This window comes from Aptenodytes forsteri, unplaced genomic scaffold (genome assembly GCF_000699145.1).
Source record: "Aptenodytes forsteri isolate BGI_AS27 unplaced genomic scaffold, ASM69914v1 Scaffold319, whole genome shotgun sequence".
Lineage (NCBI taxonomy): Eukaryota > Metazoa > Chordata > Aves > Sphenisciformes > Spheniscidae > Aptenodytes > Aptenodytes forsteri.
In genome coordinates, this window is record NW_008794715.1 from 204922 (window position 1) to 218771 (window position 13850).

The 13850-nt window shown below is 37.9% G+C and overlaps 1 protein-coding gene across 1 annotated transcript; it reads left to right on the forward strand.

Moving 5' to 3' along the window:
• Window positions 1-489: 489 nt before the first annotated feature.
• On the forward strand, window positions 490-5324 carry DEGS1 (delta 4-desaturase, sphingolipid 1). The gene is made up of 2 exons (XM_009273836.2): window positions 490-1230; window positions 3442-5324. The coding sequence occupies exons 1-2, from the start codon at window positions 514-516 to the stop codon at window positions 3586-3588; spliced, it is 864 nt and encodes a 287-aa protein (XP_009272111.1). The 5' UTR covers window positions 490-513; the 3' UTR covers window positions 3589-5324.
• Window positions 5325-13850: the final 8526 nt, after the last annotated feature.

Genomic DNA, 13850 nt, shown 5'->3' on the forward strand with positions numbered 1-13850 from the left:
GGAGCTGCCCGCTTCCGCAGAGCCCTTCGTGCGGGTGGGAAACGAGCTGGAGAATTGGTAAGGTGTCTGCTGGCCGTTAGAAACAGATGGTGCGTCGTGCGTAGAGGTCATCGCGGCACCCAGTATTGGTGGTAAATAACCGCGGTTTCAAGTAAGATGCCTAAATCGGGCCTGAGCTTACTGAATTACTGGTGGGTTGTCAGGTTTCCTTCCTGGGTAGGCAGGAGGTGGTACTGGTGCTTGCCATATACGTGTGTAGTTGCTGAGCAACAGAAAAAATGCTAAAATGATTTAATTCTAAAGGGTTCCTTATAGCAATAAACGTCACAAGTGGAAAGGTGGTGTGTTTTCATTACCTTTGCAGACAAATCCTAATTGGGAGGAAGGGAAAAAATGACTACGTCTGCTTTTGTAATCTAATTGTGATAGTTGGCTGTGAGGAGAGCTTCTGAATAATTCGTTTTTCATTTAATTCTTTCCCATCTAGCTAAACATCCAGAGATAAAAGCGTTGATGAAGCCAGACTACAACTTGATCTGGGTGGTTGTGCTGATGGTTCTTGCGCAGTTGACTGCATTTTATCTAGTTAAAGACTTGGACTGGAAATGGGTAATCTTCTGGGCATATGTTTTTGGAAGCTGTATTAGCCACTCCATGACTCTGGCTATTCATGAGATCTCTCACAATAGTGCCTTTGGCAACAGCAAAGCAATGTGGAATCGATGGTTTGGAATATTTGCCAACCTCCCTCTTGGTCTCCCGTACTCCATATCCTTCAAGAGATACCACATGGATCATCATCGTTACTTAGGAGGTGATGGAATTGATGTGGACATTCCTACCAACTTTGAAGGCTGGTTTTTCTGCACCCGTTTTAGGAAGTTCATATGGATTGTTCTTCAGCCTTTTTTCTATGCGATTAGACCTCTCTGCATCAATCCCAAACCCATTACTCGACTTGAAATAATCAATTTGTTGGCTCAGCTTTCCTTTGATGTCGTGATATATTATTTATGGGGAGTCAAATCCACTTTTTACATGCTTGCTGGTTCAGTACTTGGACTTGGTTTGCACCCGATTTCAGGACACTTCATAGCTGAACATTACATGTTTTTAAAAGGACATGAGACTTACTCCTACTATGGGCCACTTAATTTGCTCACTTTTAACGTTGGCTATCACAATGAACACCATGACTTCCCCAATATTCCTGGCAAGAGCCTTCCACTGGTAAGTTTACTTCCAAGGTTATTACTTTTTCTTAAAATAAGCCCTACTTGAAAATCGGGTAGAAAACTGATAGTTAGAAGAATGGAAGTTGAGAGATTAAAAAAACCGCAAACAACAAAACCCCCCAAAATAACAGAACAATTTCTAAGCGGAGTGATGAAGGTGGTAATTACTTAACATTTTAGTGGTATCCTGAGCAAGCTTCCGATATGCTGGTTGCTCAAGCCTCTTCCATAAAAGGAAAAGGGGGGAAATGCATGTCTTGCACTTAGCGCTAACTTTAGTCTTCTGTAATTACAACCAGCCTTCTGTCTTCTTTGGTTTGTAAGTATGCAGAAAACGAGTTAAGAAGTTGCAGATACCTTCAGAGATTTGACGGCTCTGGCTTTGAAATCTTAAGGACGATATTGTAATGCATGCTTATGCTTCAGTCTATGACTGACATTCTCTGGTGGGGAAAAGGGACGGTTTGAGGTACTGCTAATGTTTGTTGTACTGTTGACAAATGTTTAATAGCTTTCTATTTTGGAGCAGCTCAGTTTCCTCTAGTGAGAACCTTTGAACCCTAAGTAAGTATCAGCTGTATGTTGACAGAATTAAGACTTCAAAGCCAAGACTTAGACCTGTCACATGTGCATGAGTAGCAGATGCGAATTTTCAAACTGGTTTCTCCCCATGTCAATCTTTGCTGGTTTCTTTTTAGCGGGAGCTTAATTCTCATTGTATACATGTTTCCCAATTGGAGCATGGGAACACAGGCTGCCAGGGTTACACCTAAAACTCATCTTCAGTGAAAAGTGTTTTTCATCAGACACTAGATTTGCAATTTGACAGCAGCTGTGGTGTTGGTCTTGTAGCTTTGTTACTGCACTTGGTAATAGTAAGACCTTGTGAGCTTGTGCCTTTGGAGTCTAAGCTTGATTGTTATTTCTGTTGTCAGTGGTGGAACTGTAGATGAAGTAACTGCTCCAGCACTTCTTTAGCAGGGCAGTTAAATTCTGTAATTGGTTTGTTGAGACTTGTTTTTGTTTTTTTGTTTTTGAAAAAAGACAGATGATTTCTTATTCACAGATTTCATCTTTCAAACACAGCTAAAGTTGCTTTAACTCACCTTTGATACCTAGATCTGTGCTGGTGAACCAGCATTTCAATTCTTGCAGCAGCACTTGAGTTGTAAATAGAGAATAATTTTTTTTCCAAGTATTTAATTGCAGAGGTAAACACCTAGCTCTGCTACAGGACTTGTAATCTACAGCTCTGATAAGGAAACAAAGCCTTCTTTTAGAACAGTGTAGTTAATTTGATTGGACTCTGCTATGCTGTGTGCTAAAGATTACTGAAGTATTGAACACTGGATTCCAGCTGGGTTACTGGTGAGCTGAGAGTAATTACTATTGAATAAAAGTATACTGGCTGGATGCACTATTCTATAGGTGTGATGACGGATCAAAACGATCTTCAGCTCCAAACCAGGCATGCAAATATCTTGGGTTTGTTTGTTGCTTATACAGATTAATTTTTTTCTTCTGTCTAAAGCTATGGAATTTAGTGAAAAATCAGTTTTGTCCTGTTCAGGTTTTTAAGGCTTTACATGGTTGGCCCTAAATATCAGTAAGGATATCTAACGGAAACTCCAGCTCTCTTAGTTTAAAACAGTGGTCTAGTCAGTGTGTATATCTGAGAATAAAGTCTTTGGAAGCAGTTTATATTTGTTCTTTAATGTCTGTCCTCAGAAACAAGATGTTGCTCAGAAATAAGACGTTTTTTCTTCTGACTGCTGAGGTTTGAAACTACATGTAAAAACAGCTGTGTTTAAACATCTCTTCTTAGAATTTACAACGTCCTTTTTAGTGGTATTTGTATATCTGTGAGTCAGCACTGAACTGAGTCACCCACTTCTAGCAACCAAACTGCTTGTTTTTGTGAGCTACATCAATCTGTAGGTAGCACAGTGAACGGACTTCAGAGTGTTAGCGGTTTGTTCTGGTTTGCTTCAATATAAAAGTTTCACATGAAGTCTACTTAACAACCAGGGAGTTGCTTTTTACTTCAAGAGATCTTCACATTGTGGCACTAGTAGCCTTTCCTGTAGAATCTAACATCTAAAATGAAACTTCTTGTGCTCTACATTAAGTTACAGGTTGAGGATTGTAAAGTTGTCATGATTGGTGCTAATATAAATAGTAAATAAACCTCCTATCTCCTCCTTAGGTGAAGAAAATAGCGGCTGAATACTATGACAACCTGCCACAATATAACTCTTGGATAAAAGTACTGTATGACTTTGTGATGGATGACACAATCAGCCCATATTCACGCATGAAAAGGCAATTAAAGGGTGAAGTGAAGCAAGATTAAACTTCTGGCAACCAAAAAACTTTGAAATGTCTGCTTGCTTTAAAGTGGCTGGTATAAGGCCCCTCGCTAAAGATGTTCACCAGTGTCCTGAATTAAGATCTACAGCAACATAGCAATGCATCCTTAAGGATTTTGTAGCAGACTCCTACCAGCTATAACATTCCTCGCAGTCCTCAGATTCATTGGTTTAATGTGTATATGTTTGCCTAAGGATCAGTGTTATATGCCTAATGCTAAATCACTTTGTTACAGAATTTACTTTGGCAGGTGTTAAATCTATATAATATGTCTGACTCTTTAATATTTTAAAAGTTCTCAATGTAGTATGCTGCCCACAACATGCTATTTAGGTGACTGTAGTGTTAAAATGCTGTACTTACCTGTTAATTCTAAAGTAACATGATTTGTTAACTTAAACCACCTGTTGAACCTGTTTCCTAACTTAAGGGTGGAAGAACTAAATTTGCACAGAAATGTTAAGTCTGCTTTTGTTTAAATATGTAACATGTCACTTGAAGCACTGCTTTAAAGTTCTACCTTTTCTACTGAAAGTACCTTAAAGGAGCAATCTATCAGAATGAAATTGGCATTGAGATGGCTTGTGTGACTTCCTTGTAAAAAGGTGGGGAATTGCCAACTTTATGAGTCCCCACGTACTGCCTAAGCTGCTTGTGTTGGCATATAGCTTGAGCAGCTAGCATTTAGAATTGTATTGTGTAAGCCACTAGGTAACCTAATACAACTGATTTGTGTTTTCATATTTGAAAAATCGTTGTAGTCTGCATTTCTTCAATTCTGCAAAGAAAAATGATTAGACTTGTCCTAGTTGGTTCTGCTGTTACCATGGTTTTAGATGCTAACTCTAATACTTACGCTCATTTGGAAATTTGGCTTGTATGGAAAACTGAATCAATTGAAGCAGATACTGTTGTGGCAAACAAGGCTAGCTACAACCCCTGACAATTCCACCTATTAAGCATATTAGTCATTTGTGTACACAGAAAAGCGTTGCTAAATGATCTTGTGGGTTGTTTTTTTTTCTAAACCTACAGTAGCCTACATAAACACTTGTCTATCTTTCATACTAAAATGTAGTGAAACCAAACTTCTTGCTTAAGAAGTTTTAAAACTGGGAACAGAGAATGGATAGACTTGCTGAACCCTGAAGAATGAATCTCTACAGACCTCAGCACAGTATATTTGCCTTCTATCATCTAATGCATTGATGATGGCTTTAAGCTGTCAAAGACAGCTACAAACCACCCTTAAATCTCAAATGGTGATCCAACAGTATGTTCTTCACTTATCTGAAAGATGGAATCTGATGAAGGTGGAAGTCTCAGCTACTGTCCGCACTGGTCTGCCGTAAGTAACTTAATTTTTAGATGCTTCCAGCTCCTGCATTTTGTGGGGTTTTGGTGGTTGCTTTGATTTTTCTTTTTTTTTTTGAAGCAGCTGAGTGCCTAAGAAGAATGTGTTGGTATATTTTAACCCTCACTTGATGGCGGTCCTGTTTCTAATGTTTCATTTTTTTTTTTTTAAGTGTGGGCCCTTGTCTGTGGTTAAGTAATAGAAATGGTATGAAAGTGTGCCAACCACTTACAAAGTGGCTTCATTATGATGCCAATAACATGCTAGCTAGCCAGCATATTGCTCAGGGTATACTGTAATGTCAAAATATACTTTATCTGGTATTTTTACATGTAATGAAGAAGCAAAGATTAAAGTAACATTGAATGAATTTTTGACTGGTCCCCTAATGCTGAAGGATTTAAGCTTTAGAGAAATTTGGTATTTTTAAAGCAGATGCAAGAGCTGTTCTATTGAGTGGTGGTATAGATGAACTGTAAAGAATCACTGCCTTGCCTTTCTACTGGGGAGAAAACTGATTTTGGCTGAAAGACTTGAATAGGCTTAACAAGTTGCAAAACAGTTTCTTTTTAAGCCATGTCTGCATGACTGTTTCTCAATTTAAGAAGTGAATGGTGGAATTAAATCTCTCTGATAGCTTGCCATAGGTGAATGAAGGATGGGAAGTGTCTCCAAAAAGTTTTACAGCTAAAAGCTGAGGTTGAGAAATTGCTTATCTGAAGTGTTTATCTAGGATAACCGAGAGCTCAGAGTTTAACTTTCATACTTGGGCTTAGTTACCTACTGTATAGAATCACTGATGCCCCTTACTGCCCTCCCAATGGGTAGTGCAAGTGTGAATTTCTGCTTTTAAACAGGACTGAAGTTGCCATCTCTCTTGTTTAAAATTGCAAATATTGCTTTAAGGTGTTCTGTGATCTGCCCTTCCAACTCTGATTATAAATATCCTATTTTTCACTTTAAGAGCTGCAGAATAGTGGGGAATTCTGAGGGAGATATCTATGCTTGCCATAATCTTTCTGAAACATATGCTACTGGCTACCTATTGGAGAACACTTACTGGACTAGGTTAATCTGAGCCAGTGAGGTTTATGTTTGGATCTAAACCATGGTCTGATTCTTGCAAGCATTGGTAACTACCATTCTTAGGCATATAATTCCTGTGTAATACACAAGAGGCTTTGGCACCTAACTTCAGTAGTAGGGGTTTTGCCAGAAGCAGATCATCTGAAAGTTAACCTATATTGCAGCATAGTTTCATCCCTAAAAAAACAGAGTTAGAAGCATTTCTGAACCACTGGTAAAAGGAATTAAGACCAGCTGGACTACTTGGCTTGTGTTTGGTATGTTCTAAATGAAAAACTAGTTTTCTCCAGTCATACTTAAAATGTAGTGTTTAGTCCAAAGGCATGGCACAGAAATAAGAAACATGAAATTTTTTTAAATACATATGAACCATCTAGTTATTCTTTTTAAGGAATTAAATAGTTTTCATTAATGCTATTAAAATATATCTGGCAGAAACAGGTTAGTATAGTTTTTGAAATACTTTATCTGAAAGTTGGAGGGAGCTTTGACTAACCAGTGAAGAACAAATTAAACCTGAAGAGCATTAAGAACCCTGACAGTTAACCTAATTATAATGTTTTTACAAATCTGTTCAGATGGAATGAGTTAACTTTGTCCTTTCTACATGCTTGTTAGTGTTTGTTCCTTTCTGTGTAACTAAAGCATCTTACTACTAGTTTATCAATTTGGTGGACCTCTCTTTTATGTGAAATCAGCCAGGAGTTTAACTGTCAAAACACAGCTGACTTTAGGTCAGCAGTGTTAAACATGTCATCCAAATATTTTAGCTGCAGTTAAATTGTGCAGAGCTCTGAGTCCCCTTCTGGGCTTTCAGAGTAACTTACAGTTTTCAGAATAAACTGCCTTGCATAGCTTGTAAAACACACACCCCCCTCCCCACCCCAATTATTTGAAGCTGCTTAAGTGGAACAAGTACTGCATCCTAGAGTCTGATCATACTAAGCATGAATTTTCCCACAGGACAGGTGTGGGTATATTCCTCTTTCAAAACAACTCTTGCCTCTGGCATTCTTGTTTTGCTGTTGAACCTGTCTGTGCCACAACAGTGGCCAATTAACGTGTGTTAAATGGGTGCATCCTTCTGCCTACAGAGCTCCATACTTTCAGATCCAGGACAAGACTTCCTACCTGGAACCAGAGGCCAGTTGAAAAGTAGTTAAGGCTTTTGGTTCTGTGTCTCAAAATTCCTCTGGTTAAGTCTTTAAATGTAGCCAGCAAGCACTTAAAGTCTACAGATGTTGAGAAATGGATCTATTCTAGATAAGCAGACACTGTTAATAATGAGCTCAGTGGTTCACTTCATCTGATACAGGAGTAAATGCCAAGGAGGCAGAAGTGGCATGCCACAGTAGAAATTAAAGCTGTTCATTCCTTATTTAATGATGAGGTTCAACAACCAATAATGTCAATGCTATAGATTGCAGGCTGTCATACTAATCCTGTTGGACAAACAGGAGAAAAGTTGCTTTCAGGTAGCGATCTTCCATAAGTGGTCTAAGACACAGCTTTTGGAAAGTGTACTCCTCTGTAATTTGAAAGTCTCAAAAGATTTAGGCAAAGCAAGTTCTGCTGTTTTAGCTTGCACATTGCAAAGCACAGGAGCCACTTCTGGGTCTGCCAAGATTGCTTCTGCAAGGTCCTAGGAAAACAATCTGCCAAATAGGTGTGTCTAAATCAGGTAGATGTGCTTTTAGTATAGCAACCTGCAACTCTATGTACACAATTATCTCTTCTCTATCAAATCCTCTATTTCACAATCAAGCCTGCAGTAGTATACAAGACTTCAGTGAGGACAAAAATGTTGAAAAAGTTTCCTATTTAGCCAAGAATGAAGACAGCCTTTTTTTGTTTTGTTCCTGCTGACAGTTCCCTGCGCTGCCTCTGCCCCCTATCCATGCTTAAGTTAGCATCTAATATGCTCTGGGACAGAATCTTATTGTGATTTAGATATGTGGCTAGCCTCAGGAAATGGGAGAGAAGAATGGCATGATGAACAATTTCTTGATCTTGTCCCAACAGAAACAAGATAACTAGAGGGAAAACCTCCCGTAGGCACATCTGCTAGGAGGGGCGGTAGCTGCATATGCAGAACAAAGTAGTGGTCTCTGTATTGCATGAAAAGGCTTGTTCCTTAAAGTGAGTCCCATTTTCTGTGTACAAGGGATCTTGCAATTTGTGTCTCATCAGTTTTTTTTCTTCAGTGATAAGTACTATAGCCTAAGCAGAATTTCCCACAAGAAAAAGTAGGAGTGTGTGTGCAGCACTTTCTTGCGTGAACAAATAGAGTTCAGTTGCAGACCCTTATCTGCTCCTTGATGCACGTGTAGCCCAGACAAGGTAAGCAAACAGGACATGGACACTTGACTGATCTGGCTTTTTCTGCCTTTCAACTGAACTTCAGATTTTCTTGTAAATTCAAACCTTCCTGCACCCCACTTCCTCTTCTACTATCACATGTTAAGGAGAATGATCATCAGATACTTTGTATATTAAACATGTTTTGTGTTAGAACTCTTGACAAGACTGTACTGTTACTACTACTTGAATAGTATTTCTTCCTTAGTCTTGCTTTGCAAGTCCTACCTTGCTTTCTTGCTCCATATATATACACAGGAATAATACCATCATAACATGAAGGAAGGAGAAAATTCTTAGGTGAGTATGCCAGGGCTTGAGGACTTGACTTGTTCATAAGCTCATCAACTGCAGCTATCCTTAAGTATGGTAGCAGGATTTTCCTCCATGTATCAATAAAGGAGAAATCATTCATGTGGTTATTTTCAACTGTAAAGAGTGGCTTGCTTGCCACATCTTCCCAAGAAAGGATGACATATTTCTAAATTGTATCACTGAAGCTGTATCACAGTGAGACTTTTTTTTATTCCTAAGTTTTTATATACAGTTTATTGTTTTGAAACCAATGCATGCCACAGGCAGGTAAAAAATGGTGATAGCCTTTAGAATTATCGTATCTAAAGGTAAAATGGCTGACAGTTTCAAAATTGGTATCTGAGGTAGCATATATGGTTTTCATGGGGCTCCTGCTTGATTCTTTTTTCATTGGTCAACTCTCAAACACTCAAGTGAAGTGAGTGTGTTCTTATACTGAAAGGGTTCACAGCTTACTTTACTTTGACACAGTTGTAGCTTCCTGTAAAGCAAAAGCCTTTTATTTAAGAAGGGTGGTAAAAAAAAAAAACCCACATTAAAGTTGTAGTTGTAGAGCTAAAACAGGAAAAAGTTTATGTAACATAGGTGATTCTTGTATAGCTCTGTATATGACATCTAGCTACGATTTTACATTAAACTAGTCACTTAACTGATATGTACTAACTGCACTGTCTCACAGTAACAAACATCCACAAGTGAAACTACTCTGAAATAAAATGATGATCCTTCATCTTGGATTTCTGGGAATCACAGTAATTCCTAAAGCTCCGAGCCTGATTTACAATTACAAGCAGACACATCACCCTGTGCTTTATGTGCAGGGACTTCATTTGTTAGTCATATGGGCCACAACTTGAATCACTGAGTCTCAGGCTTTCCTAGAAGAGGGAGGGAATATCATACCACATTGTGCAAAAATCACAGTGGCAAGTACAAGCTGCCATGAGTGTCAGTATTTTTAAAACACAAGTATGTGGTAATTAGTTACTTGTAACAGCCTTCCACACTTAGCTTTGGGGAAAAATGTGCAAGATCTTTTGTCAGATGACAATTCAGAGAAGACTCTAAGTTGTAAGGTGCTGTTCCCTCTTAAGGCAAGGTCAGTCTTGAAGTTAGATCAGGTTGGTCAGGGTCACATCCTCCCTCTTAAACATTAAAGTAAGTAGGGGGTATGCTTACAGAATAAGTGTTGCTTAGAAAAACTATTTTACTGTTTTACTTGGAAATTTCATTACTTTAAATAATTTTTAAAAAGTTTGGTGTTATCAAACTTGGAAAATTTCACAGAAAGTCTTTTAACAGAAATCATCTACTTCCTGTTCTGATCCTTGACTGATGGTTGCAGTGCTTTTAGGAAGAATAAGACTGATCAAAGATAGGAACTGAGCTTAATGATTAAAGAACTTCATAGAATTATGACAGTGGTAAAAAAATCCATAAAGGCTTGTAGGTTTCAGAAATCAGTTGCTCAGTATCTGTCACATTTCAGTGTTTTGTCTTAACTTAATTCCCAGTTTGTGGTGCTGAAAGTTGGGACCCTCTATCCAAGATGGAATTTCTTGTATTCAAAAAAGAAAAGCGCTTGAGGCTCTTGGCCTGTTTCTTGAAACAGTAACACTTTCCTTCCTCCAGAGGATAGCAAAACACTGGAGCTAAGAAATTCAAACCCATAATAGAACTTTTTGTTATTGCAGATTTGTCTGTTTAAAAAAAATAATTAAGAACCAGCTTGTTCGATAACCCTTACTGTTTCAAATGCTTCTTAGGTGGCTGTTAAGTCATATTATCATGGCACTTCTCAGATTTCCAAACTTTATTCTCTCCTAGGTAACTTTCAGACAGCTTGCCATCTCCAGATAGTTTCTTTTGATAAGGTGAAGGGAAGCTGTTAGAAGCTCTGAGAACCTGTGCTAGCACAATCATCATGTGTCACTGTATTTGGGAAAGGCATGATTAATGGTATGTTAACATACCGTTAATACAGTGCAGCGTATTCCCAGACTACTTTCACAGCTCTGTTCTCCCAGTGATTCTTCCAGAGTCCTTGTTCTTGAAAACAGCTATTTTCATTTATGGTTGAAAACAGCTATTTGAGCAATGTAAACACTATGAGGGGTTAGCCTCTCTGCCTCTGAGGGATTTCTGATTAAGGGCACCAAATATTGTATCAGAATGGTATTAGCTCTTTAGCACTAAAAGCATTCATTTTTAAAATGTAAATAGTGATAAGCAGAAAGTGTGTATTGTATCTTTTATTCTGGAAACAGTTAAATTAAGGATTGTTTAGAGCAGTAGGTTATGATGACCTTTTTCAGGTACAGTTTAAAAAGCTGAGAGAGATTTAGTACAGCTTTTTTCCAACCTGTCTCTTCACATCAGGCATTACAAAACTCTCCACCAATGTAGAATAAGTCTCTCTTGGGAACTGTCCAAATGTATCACCTGCACAGTGACTGACGCAGTTCTTCATACATTATTTGATCCTAGCAGTGTCAACATAAGAAAAAAAGACTTCAGACAATGGTAAAAAATCATGCAATGTTTAAAAGTGACTTTATATGTATTATTAAAACAAGAAAGTGAGACAAACCAGCTATATGAGCCACTAGCTATATTTAAACACACTTACAAACAAAAAACTAAGGCAACAAAACCCCTACCCTGACTTGTTTGAGGTTCTCCAGCAATAGTCACCAATTATATGCAATTAACAGAAGCCTTTGGCAGAGTTCTTTATACTTAATATTGCCATGCTAGGTTCAGATTGCAGCTTCTCTAAGAAGATATTGCCGCCTTTGCCAGGGGAGCTGCTGAATTGACACTTTACTTCCCCATCTACTTCTGCCAAAATGAACAGACAAGATCTTCTTTTGCTAGTCTAACTTAACTGTAACTGTTCGTTAATCTTCTTCACTAGTCACTCAGAATGACTGTTTTTGAGGAACAGAATACTTAGAGATGTTAACTTCCACTGAAATAACTAACTGGCTTCAGAAGGTGATGTCTCTCCATAGCTTTAAGGACTTACTTTGGTTTGTCTCAAGTCGACCAATTAAACCAAAAGCAGGTTAACTGAACTCAGAGATGCATATGGGAGGGAAAAGAAGAGTCAGAAGCACTAAATCAGTGAGATGCAGCTTTTTTTGTATTTTCCAATATTCATAAGAAGGCGTCTAGCAGCTAGGAAGTAGCATCTGGAAATGGGAGATGAGTATCTTGTACTCCAAAAGGTATTTCAAAATACCTAACTGAAAATGCTTCAGATGGATATAACTGAACTGTAGGGCTCAGACGTGATATTTAAGCTGCCTTTGAGATGCAGAATGACATTGGTTAATGCTTAAGAACCAAAAGGAATTATGTCCTAATACTTACCAGTGATTGCTATGTTAGAGGAGATGTTTTAAGTTTTTTGTGGCTGTTGCTTCTGAAATGTTTGCTTAGTGATTAGCAAAGGGGAAGAAACCAACAACCAACACCATCTTTAAAGGGTCTTGGAGCCAAAGAGCACTTCTAAATTTTAGAAAAGGTCACTGACCATCAACATATAGTAATAATGAAAGGAAATAGTTAAATTCTCTGTCTAGTGTTCAAAGTGAATATGTTAGTGTATTTGGCCACAGTATACTCTTGGCAACATGGAGACCTACACACAAAAGCTCTGCAGCAATAACAATTCCTATATATATATTAACTTCTCAATTATAGTAATTAAGATGATTGAAAAGCTTTTCAGTCATTAAAAAGAACAGGTCATAAGGAAACCTTTAAAACAAACTTCCTTGACAAAGACAAATAATGAAAAGACTGGTAAAACTAAGATGATAAAGTGTTTTATGTCTTATGTCAAAATGTTGTCTTTTGCACATTAACAGAAATGGTTGAGCATCTTTGGGTGTCGCATCCATCTAGGGGGGAAAAAAGGTGGTGGGAAGGTGTGGTACACACTGGTGCCTTGACCTTTAACTGAAAATTCCACAGACCTAAGAGGTTAGGGCCAGGTCAATAACTGATAGAGGAATGTCAAAAAGAAGTCCAAGGTGCCATACTAAAAGATAACCTTGATAACACGGTAATCCATCTACCTGCAATGCATCATCTGCAGCTGAAAAGGGAGACTTTAGTTCCTGAACTTGTGAAAAACATGAGGTTTGTTCAATGCAGAAACAGGTAGTGTCAGTTGTTTGAAATACGTGCAAGTATACTGCAAACTTAACTATTCCCACCAGTCTCTAGCATAAAAAGAGTATCCTTTCCAGGGGAGTAGTCAGTCTTGCATAATTGAAGCTTATCTTACCTTTTTTGATACTGAAGACTTCACTTTCCTAAAAGCTTCTTCGAAGTGTTTATGGGAAATCTTGATTCCTCCTTAAAGAACAAAGTGTAATAAATTACTAAATTAAATTGCAGGCAAGTGATAAGCAAGTGATTTTTGCATGTATTTCAAGGGAGCATTCATGAAACCTAACTAACTGCGTGTGCTAGTCAGCTGGATGAGATGTAATTGAGTAGCATTAAACACCTGAACTCTTATCATAGTGTTAAGGCTACATAAAATATGTTAGGCAAGATCTTCATCCCTCTATCCCTTGCACCTTAAGCCAAAGAATACTTATTTGTTTCAGAAAGTTGTTTTAGATATTAATGTTTCCACCTGCAGATTGAGAATTTCATTCTCAAAGATGCCAAGTTAACTGCAGTTTACCTCAAATTCAGTTAGAATTCAAGTCCCTTAACCCTTCCAGTTCTGGGCTTTATTTTCTATACATATTTAATATTAAGCTTCTCTACAGAGTGTTACTAAGTACCTAGAAAACACTTTTGTTGTTATTCCCATTCTACTCCAGGATGCCTAATTCATAAATAATTGAATTCATACCATTGCCTTGTCTGGCATGAATGTGATGAAAGCTTTCACTTTTTCAACTCCCTGTCTTTGAATTTATGCAAATCCCCTTTTTGACCTTAATGCAGCTAGCCACAGTAATTATTCCTAATCATAGCCTTTTGAACAGGCTTTTTTTTTTAGTGTGTTAAAACATAAGCAACTTTTTTTTTTTTTAGTGTGTTAAAACATAAGCATACCTCAAATAAGTAATGGATTCCTCTGCTCTCACAAGCAAGTGCCTTGT

What these genes read in the sequence shown, in the direction of transcription:
- DEGS1 (XM_009273836.2), top strand. Translation starts at nt 514, where the DNA reads ATGAAGCCAGACTACAACTTGATCTGGGTGGTTGTGCTGATGGTTCTT. An exon ending in CTGGCAAGAGCCTTCCACTG is followed by an intron (nt 1,231 to 3,441) that starts GTAAGTTTACTT and finishes TCTCCTCCTTAG; the next exon opens with GTGAAGAAAATAGCGGCTGA.